Source organism: Nesoenas mayeri, assembly GCF_963082525.1.
Source record: "Nesoenas mayeri genome assembly, chromosome: 18".
Taxonomy (NCBI): Eukaryota; Metazoa; Chordata; class Aves; order Columbiformes; family Columbidae; genus Nesoenas; species Nesoenas mayeri.
In genome coordinates this window covers 3,846,623-3,864,890 of record NC_137566.1, presented here as the reverse complement: position 1 = coordinate 3,864,890, position 18,268 = coordinate 3,846,623, and the positions used below count along the sequence as shown (strand labels likewise).

At 54.3% G+C, this 18,268-nt stretch overlaps 1 protein-coding gene across 1 annotated transcript; it reads right to left on the bottom strand.

The window, feature by feature from the left end:
• Positions 1–605: 605 nt before the first annotated feature.
• LOC308047478 (taperin-like) lies at positions 606–17,580 on the bottom strand (the record flags this gene model as incomplete). Its single annotated transcript, XM_080356000.1, has 4 exons — positions 606–668; positions 1,029–1,156; positions 1,423–1,609; positions 15,337–17,580. The coding sequence occupies 4 exons, from the start codon at positions 17,578–17,580 to the stop codon at positions 606–608; spliced, it is 2,622 nt and encodes an 873-aa protein (XP_080212126.1).
• Between the last annotated feature and the right edge of the window lie 688 nt (positions 17,581–18,268).

The following is an 18,268-nucleotide window of genomic DNA, read 5'->3' as shown; positions in this document are numbered from 1 at the left end:
CTTCCTATCCCCCACACAGCGCATTCAGCTTCCTTCACAAGAACATAACTGGCACGTTAGTTCCATGATGGTTCAGTGAAACTCGACCCAGAACAAACCACGAACCTCCAACGGTTTTCCGAACTGACACCCAGTGTATCTGCCAAACGCCAGAGCTGCTCCGAGCTCCCAGTGCTCCAGCTCCAGAACCGCTCTCCGCTGGGGCCACTGGTGGGAGAAGTGTCACAAAACCCATCCAGACCCCACCCAGCGCCGGGATGTGTGGACTCGGGTAAGCACTGAGAGAATCTACATCCATCCTGGGATTACAGATCGGTTCTTAAGATATTTGCCTAATCGGCAGCTGATCTTGAACAAGGAATATGCAAGGCCACAGGTAGAATAAATCATACGTCTTAAAAGTAGTAATTAGGTCCCAGAGTCCAGTGCAAATATTCTCTGAAGTCGCCCAATAGCATCTAGTCCACCCTTGGCATCAGGATCCAGCAAAACTGTGGTGACGGAGGGACCCAGAAGCTCGTTTCCGTGGCGCTTGCAGGGACGTTGGAAGCTGCACTGACGCGCTTTGTCCAGCAGCCGCTGCTGCAGGCTGGGAGATGGAGCGATCAAAAATACAGAGCGGGCTCGCTGCTGAAATCCGAGAGTCCGCCCTTCTCTGCGGGGGTGAGCTGTGGAGGAAGCAGAGTTGACACGGAGGTGTCATCAAATCCAAAGCAAATGAATACCCACACCTTCGGACGGTGACGGATGCGTTGGCACCTTGCCCGGGGCTAACGAGCACGTTTAATTCCCCCCTCCAAACATGCCCTGCAGTACTAAGTGTGTCAGCTGCCCTGACTCTCCTTTACACGCAGAGGGAGAGGCAGGTCTGCGAGTGGCACCATGTGGTGATCCCTTTGTGGGCTGCAAACACACACACAGCTGTTGAGTGGAAGCACATCCCGTCCCATCCGCTGTCCAGACCGACCCAAGCATTGAAATAAGAGCACGGCAGGACAAAGCCAAGATCTGCTTATTTCAAGTCTTACCATGACTTGGGTCCCGTGGGAATCAGCTTCCTTTGCGAGAGGTCCCTCTGCAGTAGGTATCTCCTCATACTTCTGCTCCTGCCACGTGCTGAACTTCACGGAGTGCTTTGGGGTGTAGCTGGATAAATCTGGAAGGACAAAGGTGACATGAATATTTCCCACTGCCCCAAAGGGAAGCAGGATCAGGGTCGTGGCAGGGACAGCACAGCAGCTGCCCATCTGCCGTTCCCTGGCCTGGTTCAAGCCCTGTCCCCACCAAGCCCCCATTCTGCTGTCAGAAGTCACCTCCGTTAACATTTCCACCCATGTGGAGCCCCAGGAGGGGCTGTAGGAAACATCCACAGTGTCAGACCCCCCTGATAACCCCACAGAGCCACCACAGTGCCTCGCTCACCCGCGTTAGGTGTACTGGGATGCAAAGTGCTATTTGGGCGCGGAATGTAAAAGGTGCGAGACTTGTCCTCCTCTGTTTCAGAAGCATGTCCTTCCTCCTCCTCCTCCTCCTCCTCTTCTGCCAGTGAGCTCTCTGATGGGTATTCAAACATGGTTTGCAAACTTGTCTCATTGAAGGAGATCTTCATCTGGACAACAGCAAAGGAGAATCATTAGAAATCAGCATAAGAAACCATGGATCCCAAGGTTTGCTCTGGCAAAGGCCACGTCCCACCCCAGGGCTTCACCTGGTTTCAGGGAGTAATTGCATCTCCCCCAGCCTTCCCCACAGGCCTTATTGAATCTCTCACTGTGCTGAGAGAAACCACAAAAGCAGATAATCACATAGGTGGGACAGAGTCAGGATGCTGAGAGATCCAGGAGGAGCTGCCAGCCTGTCCCTCAGGAGGGATCGGTGTCACCGTAGGGCAGAGGAAAGCATCCACACGTTGGAAAGGTGACACTGCTAACAACTGCCAACTCATTTCTGTACCTCTGCTCTAGACAGCAGAAACACTGGTGATCCAGACTACATTTTTGGGAGGATATCCTGGCAAAAAGCTATTTAAGCTAGGTAAAACCAGAGTTTAACACCAAAAGTGAGAAGATGGAAGCAGCTGAAGGAGAGATGGTAACAGGTGGCAGTAGAGATGGAAAATACTGTGCAAGTGGGAGGTACTTAGTTCTGTTTTGAAACCAGTTCTATTGAGTATTCTCATGAGTGACCTTTGCACAATAACTGGGAGACTGACAATGAAGATGACCCCAACATGTGAGTCTGCCAAGGAAAAACCAGAATTGTACCAGTCATTCAGAAAAGCGAAGAGCAAGAAGACTAGAAACGGGACAAGGTTTAAAACCAACCCTTGCTCTAAGAGAGGTTCATCACCTGTGAATAACTGAGAAAGCCAATTTTGCCTTGGCTACAGGACAGTAATCATTGTTTGGATGCTGCTTAAATAAATCAGGAATAAAACAGGGCATTTCCTCTGGAAACAGGGACTGCCGGGCTCCGTCCTCCCTGTGACACCCAGCAGCTCCTGGAAGGCAGCACTTGGACTCCCCTTTCTTTCCTCCAGGCTGAACAAACCAGCTCCCTCAGGTTCTCCCCACGTGCCCTTTCCTCGAGCCCAGCAGCACCTGGGCTGGATTTGCTCCCGTTCCTGCATCCCTCCTGCAGCAGGTAACTCCACATGTCCTCTCCCAAGCTGGAGGGAAAAGCTGAGGGAAAGGGTTTTCCCCTGCAGCCTTACGTATCCTAATCAATATCTACTCTTCTGCTCAGATGATCTGGTTACAAGTCACCTCAACAAGTGGAGAGGAGATTCAGCCTGTTCACACTGAGAAACAGTTTAACAGCCCTTTGTAAGTACACCAGGAAAACAAACACCAAGGAGCAGGGAAGAAGTGCTGATGCCAGCATAAAACAGACAAACAAGGAGGATAAGCTTGCCAGGAAGGAATTTATGCCAGGAGTAGAGAAGTATCCAGCCAACACAGATCAAGGATCAGGAGCAGCTGCCTACGAGGGTGTTGTGATCCCTTTAATTCCAACTACATTTCAAATTGAGCTAATAAGGTTATGAACAGAATTAAAAGGGCATGGTTGCTTGTGCCGGGCAGTAGGATCTGGACGGTTCAGAAGATCTCTTCTCATGCTGTGTAATAACAACGGGCAAGAAGAAAGAGCAGCACATTTGCCCCATGTGCTGTGTTTGCAGATTCTCTCACACACAAAATACCCCACGGGCTGAGAAACAGCACGTGGCCCTGAGCAGCCACCGAGAGCCCCGCGGCACAGAGTTCTGCACCAGCACCACTGGTTTGAGGGAGCTCCTCACACCAAACCTGCAGCTGCGCAGGGCCAGAGCCGGCGAGCGGCAGCTGGTTTGCTGCTGCGTGTCACCCTGCGCTGCCCACAGACCGGGGACGTGGGCGACAGGGGTTTTCAAGGTAAAACAGTGAGCATTTCACTGCTGCTTTGCAGAAAAGCAACAAGGGGAGCTTGAAACAAACCCAGATGCAGAGCGAGTAGCCAACATCTCCTCTGCATGGTGAACAAGCATTCTGGAGCTGTGTGCTACTCTGCATGAGTCCAGGATGGACCTCGGATGCAGGCTGGGTACCCTCCTCTCGCTCCCACGAGAACACAGGGTGTTGGTCTCCTCCCAAGTAGCAAGTGATAGGACAAGAGGAAATGGCCTCAAGTTGCACCAGGGGAGATTTAAATTGGATATTAGAACAATTTCTTCCCCAAAGGGCTGTGGGGCATTGGAACAGGCTGCCCAGGGCAGTGCTGGAGTCACCGTCCCTGGAGGGTTGGACAGACGCGAAGATGAGGTTCTCAGGACATGGGTGAGTGCTAGAGTCAGGTTATGTTATGGTTGGACTTGATGATCCTGAAGGTCTCTTCCAACCAAAATGATTCTACGATTCTAAGCAGCAGCAAAGGCAACCAGCTGCCTTTCCCCGCTCCCTGCCCCAGCCCTGGCCAGAGCCCCTCTGACCTGCTCCAGGTGACACATAGGGAGAGGAACGACTGTATTTCAGAGAAAAGCGGTTGGAACAAAACAGCCCTGAAGATCTGAGCATCCCAGTTGCCATTTCCCGAATTTCTCGCCCCTCGTGCTGACCTAGATGCTCCCTGATCCGCGCCGGGCAGCGGCGGCTCACAATGCGCGCTCTGTGCCGCGGGACGTGCGGTGCTGCCAGGGACCAAGGCCCCGGGGTGGCCGTGCCCAGGGCTGTCCCAGAACCAGCACCACGCTCGGGCTGCTCGCAGCGCCGGCGGCTGCTGATGGGCCAGATGGACTTGGCTAAACATGGAAAATGAAGGGGACAGGAGAGATGTGCCCTGGTTTTAGAACTGGGAGATGGAACTAAGTTTTTCTGGTTTTCTGCCATCTCAGGAAAATCTCTAAAAAAAATGACTTGGAGTCTAATTTGGCTCAATGCTGCATGTAGTGCAGGAGGAGAAAACAGCCTCACCAGCAGGTAAAACCAAGGAGTAGAAAGCAGCAGAAATGACAAGGAGACACACAGAGGCAACACGCCAAGAGCCCAGCCTAAGCCCTGGACTAAAGCAGCTCCCCCACTAAGCCAGTTCAACTGATCCAGGCTGGGTGTCTGCAGCCAGCTCTGCCATGGGGTTTGTCAGGTACCGCCGCACGGGGTGCTGTTGAAGCTGTTCATTAACCACCGCAGTGCCAGTCCCGCGCACCCAGCTCAGGGGAGACGGCGTTACAAGATAATTTGCTGCTTCAGCAACACCTCCGGCCAGGCCAGCGCTGACTGTCCTGCTTGGCCTGAACGCACCCCCTGCCAGACCCCCAAAAACCACATCAGCTGGCTCTACAGCAGCGTCCCACCCCTGCGCCCAAACGGCAGGAGAAGCAATAAAGCAGCAGGACGCACCCAGGCAGAGCAAACACCGGGAAACAAGCCGGCGCTGGCACAGGTTGGGCTCTGGTGAACCAGCTCCACGTGAGCAGCCGCCCTCCGCACCTGCACAGCCCGCGGCGCTCGCTCGCCCGCCCTGCCCGCGCCGAGCGACAGCCGCAAAACCCAACGCAACAGACCTGCCGAAAGCCGTGGCATCGCCGGGTTCCCCCCCTGAGCTACCAACCCAAATATGAGGCACAAACCAGCTTTGATAGATCCTACAGAAGGTGGAGGAGACACACAGGTTGATATAACCGCCTTAAGGAATCCTCCAAGCAGTTGATAAGCAGAACTGGGTGCTGTGTGTTCGGAACACAGGCAGATTCCACCCCAGGAAGTACCTAAAAAGAAAGATCAGGAGCCCAGCAGTGCCACAGACAACAGGTTTGCACAGCCAGCCCCTTGCCAGACCATAGAGACCTTATGGAAACACAAAAGGCAACAGGGGTCATGTTCTTTAGACAATAAATGTATCCCAGAAGAGCCCCGCAGGCTGCAGCCCGGCCAGAGGACACTGCCCATCGTGTCCCAGCAGCAGCTGCAGCTGTGGAAAGCAAGAATTCTGCACCCTTCAGCAGTGGATGTTTGTGGGGAGTTGTCACTGTTTGCTCAACCAAATGCTTCACTCAGAACTGTCACAAACCCAGGGTCACCGCAAGCTGTATATCTATTTATTAATACTCTACCCAGCAATCAGAGCTGCACTGGGAAGGATAAGGCAGGCTTTTCAGGGAATATTGTGCTGTTCAGCCACCAGATTCTTGTTGCCATAGCAAAAATCATTTATTTATTTCCTGGGATTTGAATAGTAGTGCGTAATAAAGTACCCAGGAAAGAGAAGCCAGGGTAAACATTGCCCAACAAACGTAAATCTGAGGAGTCATACATGGCTCATTTAGAAAAGAAAATAAAAAGTCAGCCGTGTTCGGGGTGATGGAAGCTGTGAGGACCCAGTCTGCACCCTGATCAACAACAAAACAGCCCCCATGTACAGATACATATTAGAAATAGAAATAACCAGTGTACAGAAACCAACCTGTGCCATGAACATGGAACGTCAGCAGACACCTCACCTCCAAAAGCCATGGTGGGCAAGTCTACAAGACCCCCCAGTTAATGAAAGAGCAAATACCCAGCGGCTTCTCACAATCCAGGGACGTCATTATGGTTCTGAGGGGCAAACCGTGGGGCTCATGTGCATCCTCAACTCCAGAAGCGACTTTTTCAGTGTGGCTTTTCTCTTCACCACCCATTATCACAGCTGCTTCTTGGCAGGTGTGGCAAAAGCAAAGTGATAACGTTGTGTGCTTTGCACCTTTTGAACCGGAACCTCTCTGCCAATCCAAATCCTCACCTTATAATAGTGAGAATAAAAAGATACTGTTCTAGGCATTAAAAATATATATATATATGTATAAAAACATCACCCTTTAACTATATTCCAGCAAGGAGAGTCAGGTCACTGTACTGATCACCACCATAGCAGCCTAGGATGTGATGAAAATGATGGAGCCCATTTCCCCATCTCCCCAACCCAACTACTTCACAGGATTCAAACAGCTGAGTAGCACCAGGGATCAAGATTTGCTCTTTTCAGGTACTCATTTTCCTCTCATCATCCTCTCTCCCCAAGCAATATAATCCTGAAATGGCAAAACTAGTGACTGCGCTGACTCCCCAGAACACACATGGGCTGCCGAGGTGCTGCTGTGATTTAAAGTGGCTGCTTCAGCAGCTTTTTACACCTGGGCAGCAAAATCCCTCCTTTCTCAGCACCAGGAGGGTTTCAGCTGATATCTGCAGGAAGGGTGGACAACAATCAGCACGAATACAAAAGAGGGATTGAAATCTCTGACAGAACAAGCACGGACAAAAATCAGCAGTTTGAACAAAAATCACCTTGTGTTTCCGTGCAGTCTTTCCTGTATCTGCTGCTGCACTGGCTGCCCAGAGATTTGGTCAAGGAGACTAAAGCACAAGACGTGACCACAGAAACCTGAAAGCTGTGGCAGCCAACAGCTAGGTGCACATTGGGTTGGTACAGAGCATACAGAGATTTGCAAAGACAGCCCCCAGGGCGGGCAGGAAAGCCCCTCCAGCATCAAAACCCATTGGGGAGGTTGGGGCACAGCGGAGCTCAGGATTCATGCGAAGAGATGGGTCCAACCTCCCAGCTCCATGGGGTGAGAGGGAGGTTCCCCGCACAAACTACTACTTGTGAGACTGGAAACAGAGCATAGAAGCAGATATTGTATGGTGGACGATGATCCCCAAAGGCTTTTCCATCTGACCATTCTCACAGATGAGCAAATTTAGTAAAAGGAGGCAGAGGACCAGTTCATAAACCACATATCTCTGCAGGGACCTACATTTTTTTCATTGCTACCTGCAGCCAATGCTCCAGACAACCCGCATGTGATGTAGTTTACTCTGAAACTTTCAGATAAAGAATTTTTGGGAAAATTAGCCATTTCATAGGAGTTAGCAATGAGCTCATCTGCACGCCTGTACTTTTGTCCTGGAAATATTCAACAGTTTGGGCTGACACAGGATCATAAGTCAAGGCAAAAATCTCTATGCACAGCAGGCTGGACCAGCACCCTGGGGGCTGCAGTAGCATCACCAAGGCATTTGCTATCATTTGGGAGAAGAAGCTTTTGTACCTCTAAAGCCTTTCCTTAACATTGTTTTTCCCCTGACAGGTACCCCTAGGAATGGAGGGGACTTGAGGCTTGGTTCCTAGATCAGATTAACCCTGTACCTATGGCTGATGCAGCCTAAGCGTGCCCAGAAAACCGCAGATGGCACTTCAGAAATGCACTTTTCTGTCACTCTGTACAAAATAAAGAGTTTGGGGGTACAGCAGTTGGCTGCTCCATCATAGTCTCACTTGATGGGGCTTTTCCAACAAGCGTTTTTAACACTGAGCTCTGCTCAGCTATGAGCTGAGTCCCAGAGCCGGCAGCACCGCAGATTCACAGCGGCAGCGCGTTGGGAAGCACCGACCTGCTTGCAAAGCAGAGGTGGCCTCCAGGACGGCATCCCAGCTCCCAGGCCACAAGGCAAACCAAGACAAGTCTCCGTTTACAAGGCAGCCCACACAGCCAGCTCTGTGTAATCAATATGCTGAAGCACATGGCAGATGGGAGCAATGCATAGAGATTCGAAATATTAAACTCCTCGTACAAGACACGGGGAAGTTTCAAATTCCTGATGACAAGTGATGGGGTAGGGACAGTCCCGGAGGAGCTTTGTTAACTCTTCCCTTGAGCCTGTTGGGCAAGGAGAGATTCCAGCACCCAAACAAGCCCAGGGCCGCTGGAGTCCCAGTGTGACAGGGTACAAAGCAGCTATTCACCCAAGGGTCCCTTCATTCCCTCGCACATCTGCGGGCAGAGGAGCCAGAGCCTTCCACAGTTTAACAAGCAACTCAAATATTACTTACTTGCCTCATAAGAACTGGACAAATCTCCCTACATATATGAAAACAGATCTCATCTGAATACACAAAGAGAGGCACAAACAAAATACAATCAGTGCCAAGACTTGGTATCTTCATAAACAAAACTCCCAAACAGCAGAGGATTCTGCTTTACAAGCAACTCTGAGCCTACAATTTGTGGCTATAATGCAGTGCAGCCCTGGGAGGTGCCACCCACAAACATTTCTGGGCAACCAAGACCCACCAGAGAAGTCCAAACACATCCCTCGGTTTGGTACAAGTGAACCGTCTCCAGCTGGAATGGGACAGATGGAGCATCATTTCCCAGGAAACATGGGGAGGCTGGGAACAGAATGACTTCCCACCTGGAGAGGAGCTCGTTCTGGACTTCAGGAGAACAAGGTTTCAGTGACATGAACAGCATCAGCTGCACAACAAAGCTCATGTCTCTCTTGCCCTTTTTATATACTACTAATATGCAAAAGACACTTCCTTGAAGAGAAGTGACTAAGTGCAGCAAGTTCACCATGGGCCTTACGGATATGCTCTCAGACCTGTGTTTTCACTCGCTGCAAGCCATACAATTTCCCTAAGCATGCAAGCAGTTTGCTCTCCTGTCGTCTTTGGTTTATTTTCTTCAGCTTGCTTATAGTCTAAATGCCTATAGAACAGCAGCTCCACCCTGCCAGGTCCCCCAGATCATCCCAAGGAAACATCAGCACCAAGCTCCTTCGGTCCAGGTTTTGCAGGATGTTCGCGAAGCGTCTCTATGTGATACAGACGCTCCACATGATTCTTCCTACACAAGCTGTCCAGACAGAGATATCGTCACAGCTTCACACATCCCCATGTCCCACCGGTCACTAGGAACAGTCAGGGTTTATAAACAGATTTTAAACTGCCCATGTTTCACGCAGGAGGGGAGTGAGCAGAACCCCAGAGGCGAAGGAGATGCTGCTGCAGCAATTCTTAGTGAGGTCTCCTTTACTGCCACTGAACTCGGACACTAAACATTTTCATTTTTCCTATCGTTTTCCACATATAACACAGAGAAGCAGAACTTCTCCCCCAACCAACCTGTATGTACTGCCTCAGGAACCACACGCTGGAAAACACAGAGCGGGGAGGAAAACCCAAACCCCAGCCAAGCTGAATTCTTGAGATGGAGGGAAATTACAAACCATCTCCAATCCGGTCCGCAGATTAAGGAAACGGATTAAGATAACGTTAAGTGTAATCCGCACGGTCAGAATTGAGAGCACAAAGCGCTCCAAATCTCCTCTCGAGCTCTGGGCAGGGCTGAGCCCTGGGCATGTCCTAACCAGCTTCAAAGGCAGGCTCGGCTCTTACTTGCGTAAGAGTTTCTATTTTCGCCTTTCTGCCCCGTCGCCCGTGCTGCCGACAAGCAGGGGGTGGGAGGAGAACCGGGGGGAGTTTGGGAGCAGCTCGGACTGTCGCTGCAGCTCAAGGAGTCGCAAGGCCAGCGAAAAATCTCCAAGTCACATAAAATTTCCCACTACAGAGATGAGATAAATACGACTCATCTGCTCTGCCGGGGGTTTATACAAAGTGCCGGCACGTCGAAGTGTCATCAGGCAGCGGGGAAACAAAAACCAACCTACTTCTCCACCGACAGCCTCGGGTGCAGCTCGCGAGGTGGTTTAAAAACGATGCCGATTTCTGGGATCATAGGCTAAAAATCAGCAGAATTAGAAAAGGGCAGGGAAGCGGCTCTGTCGGGGTGAATCAGCCTGCTCACGTCTGACAGGCTGCGGAAATCACCAGGGGACGGACCACGCCTCAGCACCCAAGACATGTACTTTCTGAGAGGAACTTGTCACCACTGAGCTCATCTACCAAAAATCCCATACATCCATGTCAGATATGTACTACAGCCCCTCCTTCAAGGCAGCAGATGTATCTGTGCAAAGCACAGCCACGAGACAGAAAATAGAACAGCAACACGCAGCTCTCCGAGAGCCAGATAACACAAATCTTTGCCCTGACCCCTCCAAAACACAGAGATGAGAGAATGAAGTAGTTTTTGCAGAGAGATTTTTGCTTCTGCCACTAGGTTAATTTACTTGTGTTCTGGTTAATTTACTTGCGTTATACATTGCAAACAAATACTCCAGGCAGTCGCTGGTGTTTGGATTCCACGCTGTGCAGACTTGCTCCAAACAGGTCTGGGCAATAGCTGAAGTGCTGGTCCCTGCCAGCATCCCAGACTCCACCTGGTTCCCACAGGACACCGTCTCCAGCAGAATGGGACAGAGGCAAAGCTACAGAGCAAGAGGTTCAGCAGGTTAAACCAACAAAACTGATGCCCAATCCTGCCCATGATGAAAAGCTGAGGGATATTTAGAATCATTTTTCGAACAGACATTTAAGCGGGCATTTGGTAAGGCATGTTCAGGCATTACGCAGCTCAAAACATGAGACAAATGGACCGTGCTAAAGTCCACCTAAGCTGAACATCTTTGAAGACACTTTTGCAAAGAAGCAGGAAAGCGTTAGACTCCAACCGTTTGGATCCCTGCTCTTGTAAGCCGTGTTAAGGCTGCAGCTCGCCTTGCTGCACTCAAACTGCAGACTGCGACAAGCAAAAAACACTAAAACCATCCACAATTTGTCGTCTGTTGGCTCTCAAGTCCTGTATTTGCAGGACTTGGGGTGGCCTGGCCAGAAGTCACCTTTCCTGCAGTATCCCCAGGACGTACCAGGTCCCGGAGAGGACAAACATAGCGTGACTTGGATTGAACTGCAGGAGCAAAGACATAAGGAAGGAGCACAGCCAGGACCAATTGTGTATGCACAGGACCTCACGGCAGAGTCCAGCCTCCAGCGAGGTGAGAACACGAAGCCTGAAGACTGACAACCACGTCTGTGGAGCTCAGCGGGCTCGGCAGTTTGCAGTCCCCTCCGAGCACTTGCCCCAACACGCCAGTCACATGTTTTACAGAAACCTAGATTGTTATCTCGCTGACAACTTTATTGTGCGTTATTCTGGCAGGCAACCAAACCAAGATTGATTCTTGTCAGCTCAGCCGAGCTAGATTTTATCCTCCGAGATCCCAAAGATCCACATCCTGCAGCAAAGCCTTCCCTTCCTCCTGGGGCTGCTACCAGGCTGACGTGTCCTTATTCTTCTGTAGTAACAGAGTACGAAGATGAACACTGAGCAGAGGTCACCGGCAGCGTTCCGCATCCTCTCCCCGTTGAGAATGAAGGTCAGCAGGTCTCCTTCCACTCCCGCACGTATCCTGCCCTCGCCGTCAGCACTGACAGCCTCTGCAGCCGCCCAGACCTCGGCTTGGAACCCGCACACCCGCTCCATGCTGCGAATGTTCACTTAGTCTTCAAACTGAAGTCACACCCCCATTGTTTTATCTGAACTAACCATGATACTGCTCGGAGAGGTCTCAAAAAGTCCTGAAGGGCACCTGAACACCCGCAGGAGGACAAGAGCTCAAACTCCCTGGGACGAGCATGGCTGGGGATCAGCCCTCCAGCTGCAGATCCTGATCGCGTCCCATCGTACACAACCCCACGTTCACCCTCCCAGCCCTGGGTGAACAACGACCACCCCACCGCAGCAGCTCCAGTTGCACAGGAGAGCTGGGAACCCATTTATTTATCCAGACACAGAAACACAACATTTCTCTCCTTCATCAGCTCAACCTCCAGCTCCAACCCCAAAACTAACAGCTCCTTCACATATTTGAAGTGTCTGGAAAGAGCAATAAAGCTGTTTTCCCCCAAAAGGCCTTGAACACCAACAGGCCACAAGGTCCCAAGTACAAGCGAGTCCTGCAGCGGTGCCGGAGCTGGAGCTCCTTCCCCACAGACACCAGCAGCGTGGAACCCGCTCCACGCTGGCCCTGCTGCTCTCCCACGCCACAAAGTCAAGGAGGATGTCGGCCGGAGGCCGAGGACTGAGTCAGCTCCGTTTTGCTGGCATCAATACCATAGTCCGGCAATCAGTAGCCAGGCTGGGGGACGGAAAAGGGAGGCTGAATTTCCGCATTTGGAGAAAAACACAATTTGCACCTCTCAGAACAATCAGTCCAACTGCCATAACCGCCTCTCTCCCCTCTAATAAATCATTAGCCTGGATTGGAAACACAGACACCCCCTGATCTGCAGGAATCTGACTTTTCCAGGCTGTGCTAGACCTGCTGCTTATCTCACGCACATTCCTTACATCGGCAAGCTGATATTTTTTTTCCAAGTCACCAAAGTTCACAAAACACCACCTTAAGTATGGTCCAGGGTCGAGAAAGACCCTTCCACAAGTCCAAGGCAGAGTCTGGAAAGGAAGCAGCTCAGCAGCAGGTGGGCTCAGCACCAGGTCTGCCTGGAGAGAATCCCCTCAGGAGACCTGGGTGCTGCTCACTGAAACCAGCACCAGGTTTGATTCTGATACTCCCAAAAGCAAAAGGGACATTGGTTTTACCAAAGCACTGCAGCTCCCAGCCCACAGGAAATGGCTGCTGCTGCTGCCCAATTCTGGCCAAAATGAAGTTTCTGAAAACCCCAGCAGACCTACAAAACAGAACCCTTGTTTTTGGTCGGTTGCCGTGGTGACACACAGCAATCTCTTGGGAAGAAACCAAGGAATGCGTCCTAATGCTAGCTCCTTCCTTTTCAGGCATCAACACTCGGCCTTATTACCCAGAGGAAAAGCCACAAACATCCTCTATGTTAAGAGTAAACAGAAATCTTTCCATTTGCTACAGCATCTTCTAAACCCGGGCTACAAACTCCATGCTTGCCACCCCTGCCAGGAAGGAAATGGAAAGAAAACCCTGTATTTCTCCCACTGCATCGCCACTTTTAATTTTACCCAGAAACTTGTATCTTTACTACTTCTCCTTAAGCTGGATCTTATTTTCACAAGGGTTCCCATTTGTTTCAGTCTCCTGAGTTCTGCAATGTAATAGGCAGTTCCTCCTCTGCCTTTTAATATCTCTCTTCTCAGAAACTAGATCTTTATGCAAGTTCTCACACAGGACATCCCCACATATAATTCTTAGTGAATGCCATACAGTTGTACATGCATCTCACAGTGTTTAGCACACATCATCTTCACAGCGGGATAGTTAATGCTATTAAGCCCATAAGAACATAGCTGGAGACCCTACACGACCTGCCCAATGTTGCACAAATCCAACACTGAACAGACAAAACAGTCGTTAACTAATTTCAAAGAATCATATGATATTTTAGGGTGGGAAATGACCTCTGGAGGTCTCTCCAGCCCAAACTCCTACTCCAAGCAGGTCTGACCTGCTCAGTTGCTCAAGGCTCTCCCCAGGCAAGTTTCAAACAGCTCCAAGGATGGAGATGCCGACTGTTTCTCTGGGCTTCTGTTCCACTGTTGGACCCAGCTTAAACAATTCAGGCGCTGCACCAGCCTTGTCCTCATCTCCCTCCTTATTGCACGGGTAAGGATTGGACTAGATGATCTTTTGAGGTCCCTTCCAATCCCAAACATACTGTGATACTGTGAAGGATGGCTCCCACTGCACGCCATTTAATTGCTTTTGCTTACTTGAGGCTTTATTCTCTTACCAGCAAAGCTGCTGCCCCACCAGTACTGCCCTGCACAGAGAAATCAGAAGCTGGGTTTGTCTAAGAGTGGCTGTCCCACGTTTCCCCTGTATTTTCTTCTCCATCCTAAGAGTACTCATAACTGTAACAACGTCTTGATATCCTCACCATTTTAACCGCACACTTCATTTGATGTAAATCCAATTAACACCCCAAACTGAACCGAGCAGAGCCAAGCAAACAGCTGCAAGGAGTGCAAGCCACAAGGTATTTAAGCAGCAAAACAATTCCAGTCTGATCAAGCATTTCCCTGTAGGAGGACATGAAAAAAACTGCAGGAGCACTGAGTGAGAATCAACACTGCTGCTTATTTGCTTATTCTGGATCTCGTGGCTCTCAGGCTCCAGATTTGCTACCTGCACTAGTCACAATCAAATTAGTACAGCCTGCATGCTCTCACAAAGGAATTTAACAACATTAAGCCACGAGAAACAGCACTCCCTGCCTCCCTCCTAAATGAGGTGCACCCCATTCAAAGGATTTCCTCAAATTACAATGCTCAGTGCCTCAGGCACCCACGTGGATTCAGTCCAACAAATATTTAGTTGAATTTAGGTAACGGAATGTCAAACAGCTCTTCCCGCTATGGAAAAACATGTCACATCGCAGACCTAGAAAGAGGGATTTGTCACCTCGGAGTGCTGCTTTCAGAGCTGAACAATTCACGCCTACTCCTCCGGCGCAGCAAAATAACCTGCTCTTTCAGCGTGACTGCGTCTTTATCACATCCAGATGCTTTTCACCAAGCCACGCAAATATTAATTCTCAATTTAGGGCTCACAAGCATCTAAGTTAGATCCCAAGCAGCCAGAAAACCTGGCATCCACCCCAAAGACGCTTGGAGCAACTGAATGAGCAGCCAGGTGGTATAATCCTATCAAGGGGAGTTAAGTTGTTGCTGATCTCTTTCTGCCTAATAGGGACCTAATTCTGGAGCCTCTATCAATAGGTTACTAATGCAGGGAAGGCACCAATGTCACACTGCCCAGTGTCACAGGGCGGGCAGCGACTACGGGGAGCTCAGCATGTCCAAGACCCGCCAGGCACAGCAAGCAGGGCTGGAGAAGGGCAGGTCCGCAGGCGGCCAAACCACACGACTCACCTCTATTTTTTAAACACCGGAAATATTTTGCTTTCCGTTACCATACCTCCAAGAAGTGACTGTGGGAGAGGCCCTGAAGTTATCACGGGTCATATCCCAGTGCCATCTACTCAGTGGACCAGTAACCAGTCCACCCTCCGCCAGGCTAAGCCTCTGGCTCTCAAAAGGAGTAGAAAAGCGCTGCCCATCTCCCTCTGCCTCATGGAAAGCCAAGCCAAAAGTTGCACCGAGCCACTTTCAGCCTGGCTGTTCCGCACAGAGGTGCCCCGGCCAGTTACCTTCTTGCGGCGGGAGCCTGTCTTGCTCATGCAGGACCTCTCCAGGGACAGGTACCCCCCGATCACTTCGATCTCATTCACCGTGGGGTAGCGCTTTTTATGGGAAACCCCCACTTGGGGCCCATCAGCATTCTCCACAGCTTTGCCTTTTCCTTTGCTGTCCTCCTCCTCCTCCTCTTCCTCCCTTCCGCTGGCAGCAGTGAGAGTCTGCAGTCCCGAGGCAATGGGCTTCCTTTTGGGCACAACAGTGAAGGTGCTGCCTCCCCGCTGAAGAGGAGCAGAGTGTGGTCTGTAGGTGGGCACGGAGGAAAACTCCATCTCCAGGTCAGGGCCGGCTCCCCCAGGCTGATCCGCCAAGCTCCCTGTCCTCGCAGCCGAGCCAGCCCCGGGAGACAGCTCCCCGTTGTCTGGCACCACAATGTCATCAATGTAAGTCACAGGTACCGACGGATCCAGAGGCGCCGGCGGGGAAGCGACAGGCTCTTCCTGCTCCGGGGCGGAAGCCCTCGGGGGCTCCTTCAGTGCCTTTTCCTCCGATGGCGGCGGCGGCCCGGGGCGGGTGATGTGGGCAGGGGGCACAGCCGGGCTGCCCTCCCGGCGGGGCACGAAGAGGAAGGAATTGCGCGAATTCAGGCGCAGCTTGGCCAGGGCCTGGGCCTGCAGGTCGTGGGCTGGGATGGCGGCCAAGTCAGGCTTGGGGGCCGGGTGGATTTCGAAGGAGCCCCCGGCCCGGGGGGCTGAGGCGGAGAGCGGCTGGGTGGAGCTGGTGGCACTGGGGGCCAGACTGGCACTAGGTGGGGGTGACACGGGCGCTGTGGCCTCCTCCGGCTTTGGCCTCCTGGCGTTGGCTGTGGCGTGGGGAGCGCTGGCGGATGGCACTGGCGGCCCCTTGGGCGGCGCGGGGCGGCCAGTGGGGACAGCACCGGGCTCGGGGACGCGGCTGCCAGGGGGGAGTCCCCGGGGGGTAACAGTGAAGGAGTTGGAGCCGATCTTGTGCAGAAAGCAGTTGGCCTGGGGGGCTGCAGCCTTGGGGGTGGCTGGGACCACCTGGGGGGCTGCAACCCGGGGGGGAACCGGGGCTGCCTGGGGGGCTGTGGGTGGAGGGGTGACAGCCCGGGGAGGAGCTGGGGACACCTGGGGGGCTGTGGGTGGAGGGGTTACAGCCCGGGGAGGAGCTGGGGACACCTGGGGGGCTGTGGGTGGAGGGGTGACAGCCCGGGGAGGAGCTGGGGACAGCTGGGGGGCTGTGGGTGGAGGGGTGACAGCCTGGGGAGGAGCTGGGAGAGGCTGAGGGGGCGCGGCCCGGGGGGCAGGCGGCTGCAGGACAGTGGGCTTGGGGGCGGCGGGCACCGCCGGGGGGGTGGCGGCCCGGGGGGGAGCCGGCAGTGGCGGGGGAGCGGTCGGCACCGCCGGCGGAGATGCGGGTCCCGCCTTTGGGGCGAGGGCTCGGGGAGAGCCGGGGACCCTCTGGAGGGGGGCCGAGGCCCGGGGGGAGCCGGGGACCACCTGCGGAGGGGGCGGCCTGGCCCGGGGGGAGCCCGGCGCCGCTGGAGGGGCAGCCGGCCCGGCCCGGGGGGAGCCCGGTCCCACCTGCGGAGGAGCAGCCGGCACGACGCCGGGCCCGGTCAGCGCCTTCCCGCCGCGGCGTCGGCGGCCCCGCGGCCGCTGCCCGAACTTCTCCAGGAGGCGGCTGACGGTGCCCGGCTCGGCCGCCTCGGGCTGCTCCGGCGGCTCGGCCGCCTCGTAGATGACGACCTGGTCAGCGCGGATCTCGGCGAGCGCGGCGCCCCGGCGGGACAGCAGCTCCCGCAGCGGGTCGGGGCGGCGCGGCGGGTCGGAGGCGGCGGCCGCGTCCCGGCGGCGCCCGGGCAGCGCGGCCCCCTCGGCGAAGCAGGCGGCGGCGTCGGGCTGGGACTCGATGATGAGGATGTTGTCGGCGCGGATGGTGCGGATCCCGGGCACGGCGCTGTACAGCTCCAGCAGCTGCTGCAGCGGCCGCGCCGCCTCGGGGCCGTGCCCGGGCAGCCCCTGCCGCAGCCGCCGCCGCTCGCTCTCCAGCCGCATGAACGGGTTCTCCCGCAGCGGGCCCAGGCTCTCCGCCACCACCAGCCGCTCCCCCGCCGGGGGCTCCGGCTCGCCGCCGGCCGCCCCGGCCAGCTTGGCCCGCTTCCGCTCCAGGATCTCCCGCTTCCAGGCGGGCTGCGCCCGCGGCCCGGCCCCGAGCGGCAGCTCCGCGCTGCTCATGGCGGCGGCACAGCGGGCACTGCGCGGCCCCGCCGCCTCCGCCCGCCGCACCTGAGCGGGTCCCGCCCCCGGGCCGCCCTCGGCGGGGCGGGGCGGGCGCCATGACAGGGCCCGGGGCGGCCCCGCGGGGTTTGGCGCTCGCAGGCGGGTCCCCGACGCGCAGCCGGGGCCGTGCGGCCGCCAGGCTCCCCGGTAGCTCGGGGCGGTGTCAGATCGGCCCTACGGGGCCGCCTGGAGCTGTCGGGGTTTGGTGCGGGTGGCGCTACCCGCCTGCAGGGGCAGGGGCAGGGGCAGGGGGCAGGGCAGGGAACAGACCCGCCCGGGGCCCCTCACGCCCGGAGCCCCTCGCACTGTGTGCCGGGCTGGGGCGGCCCGGGGGCTCTCCAGCCTGCCAAGAAACACGGTGCCCGACTCTACCCAAAAACCCTCCTCTGCGCCTTCCACCCATCCTGCGCTGGCCCGCGTGTGCCAGCGAGGATGAGGGGATAGAACACACCTTTCGGGGTCACCCCCATGCTCTCAGGCACAGCCTGAGGCACAGCCGCTGTCTGGGCGTGAGCAGCCAAGGATCGAGCCCTGGGCACCCTGGGCATCCTATGGGCTGTGGGAGAACTGGGGGTTTCCACGGCACAGAAACATTTTCCCCACCAGCTTTGCTCTTCAGCCGCGGCTGCTTGTTGGGCACAAA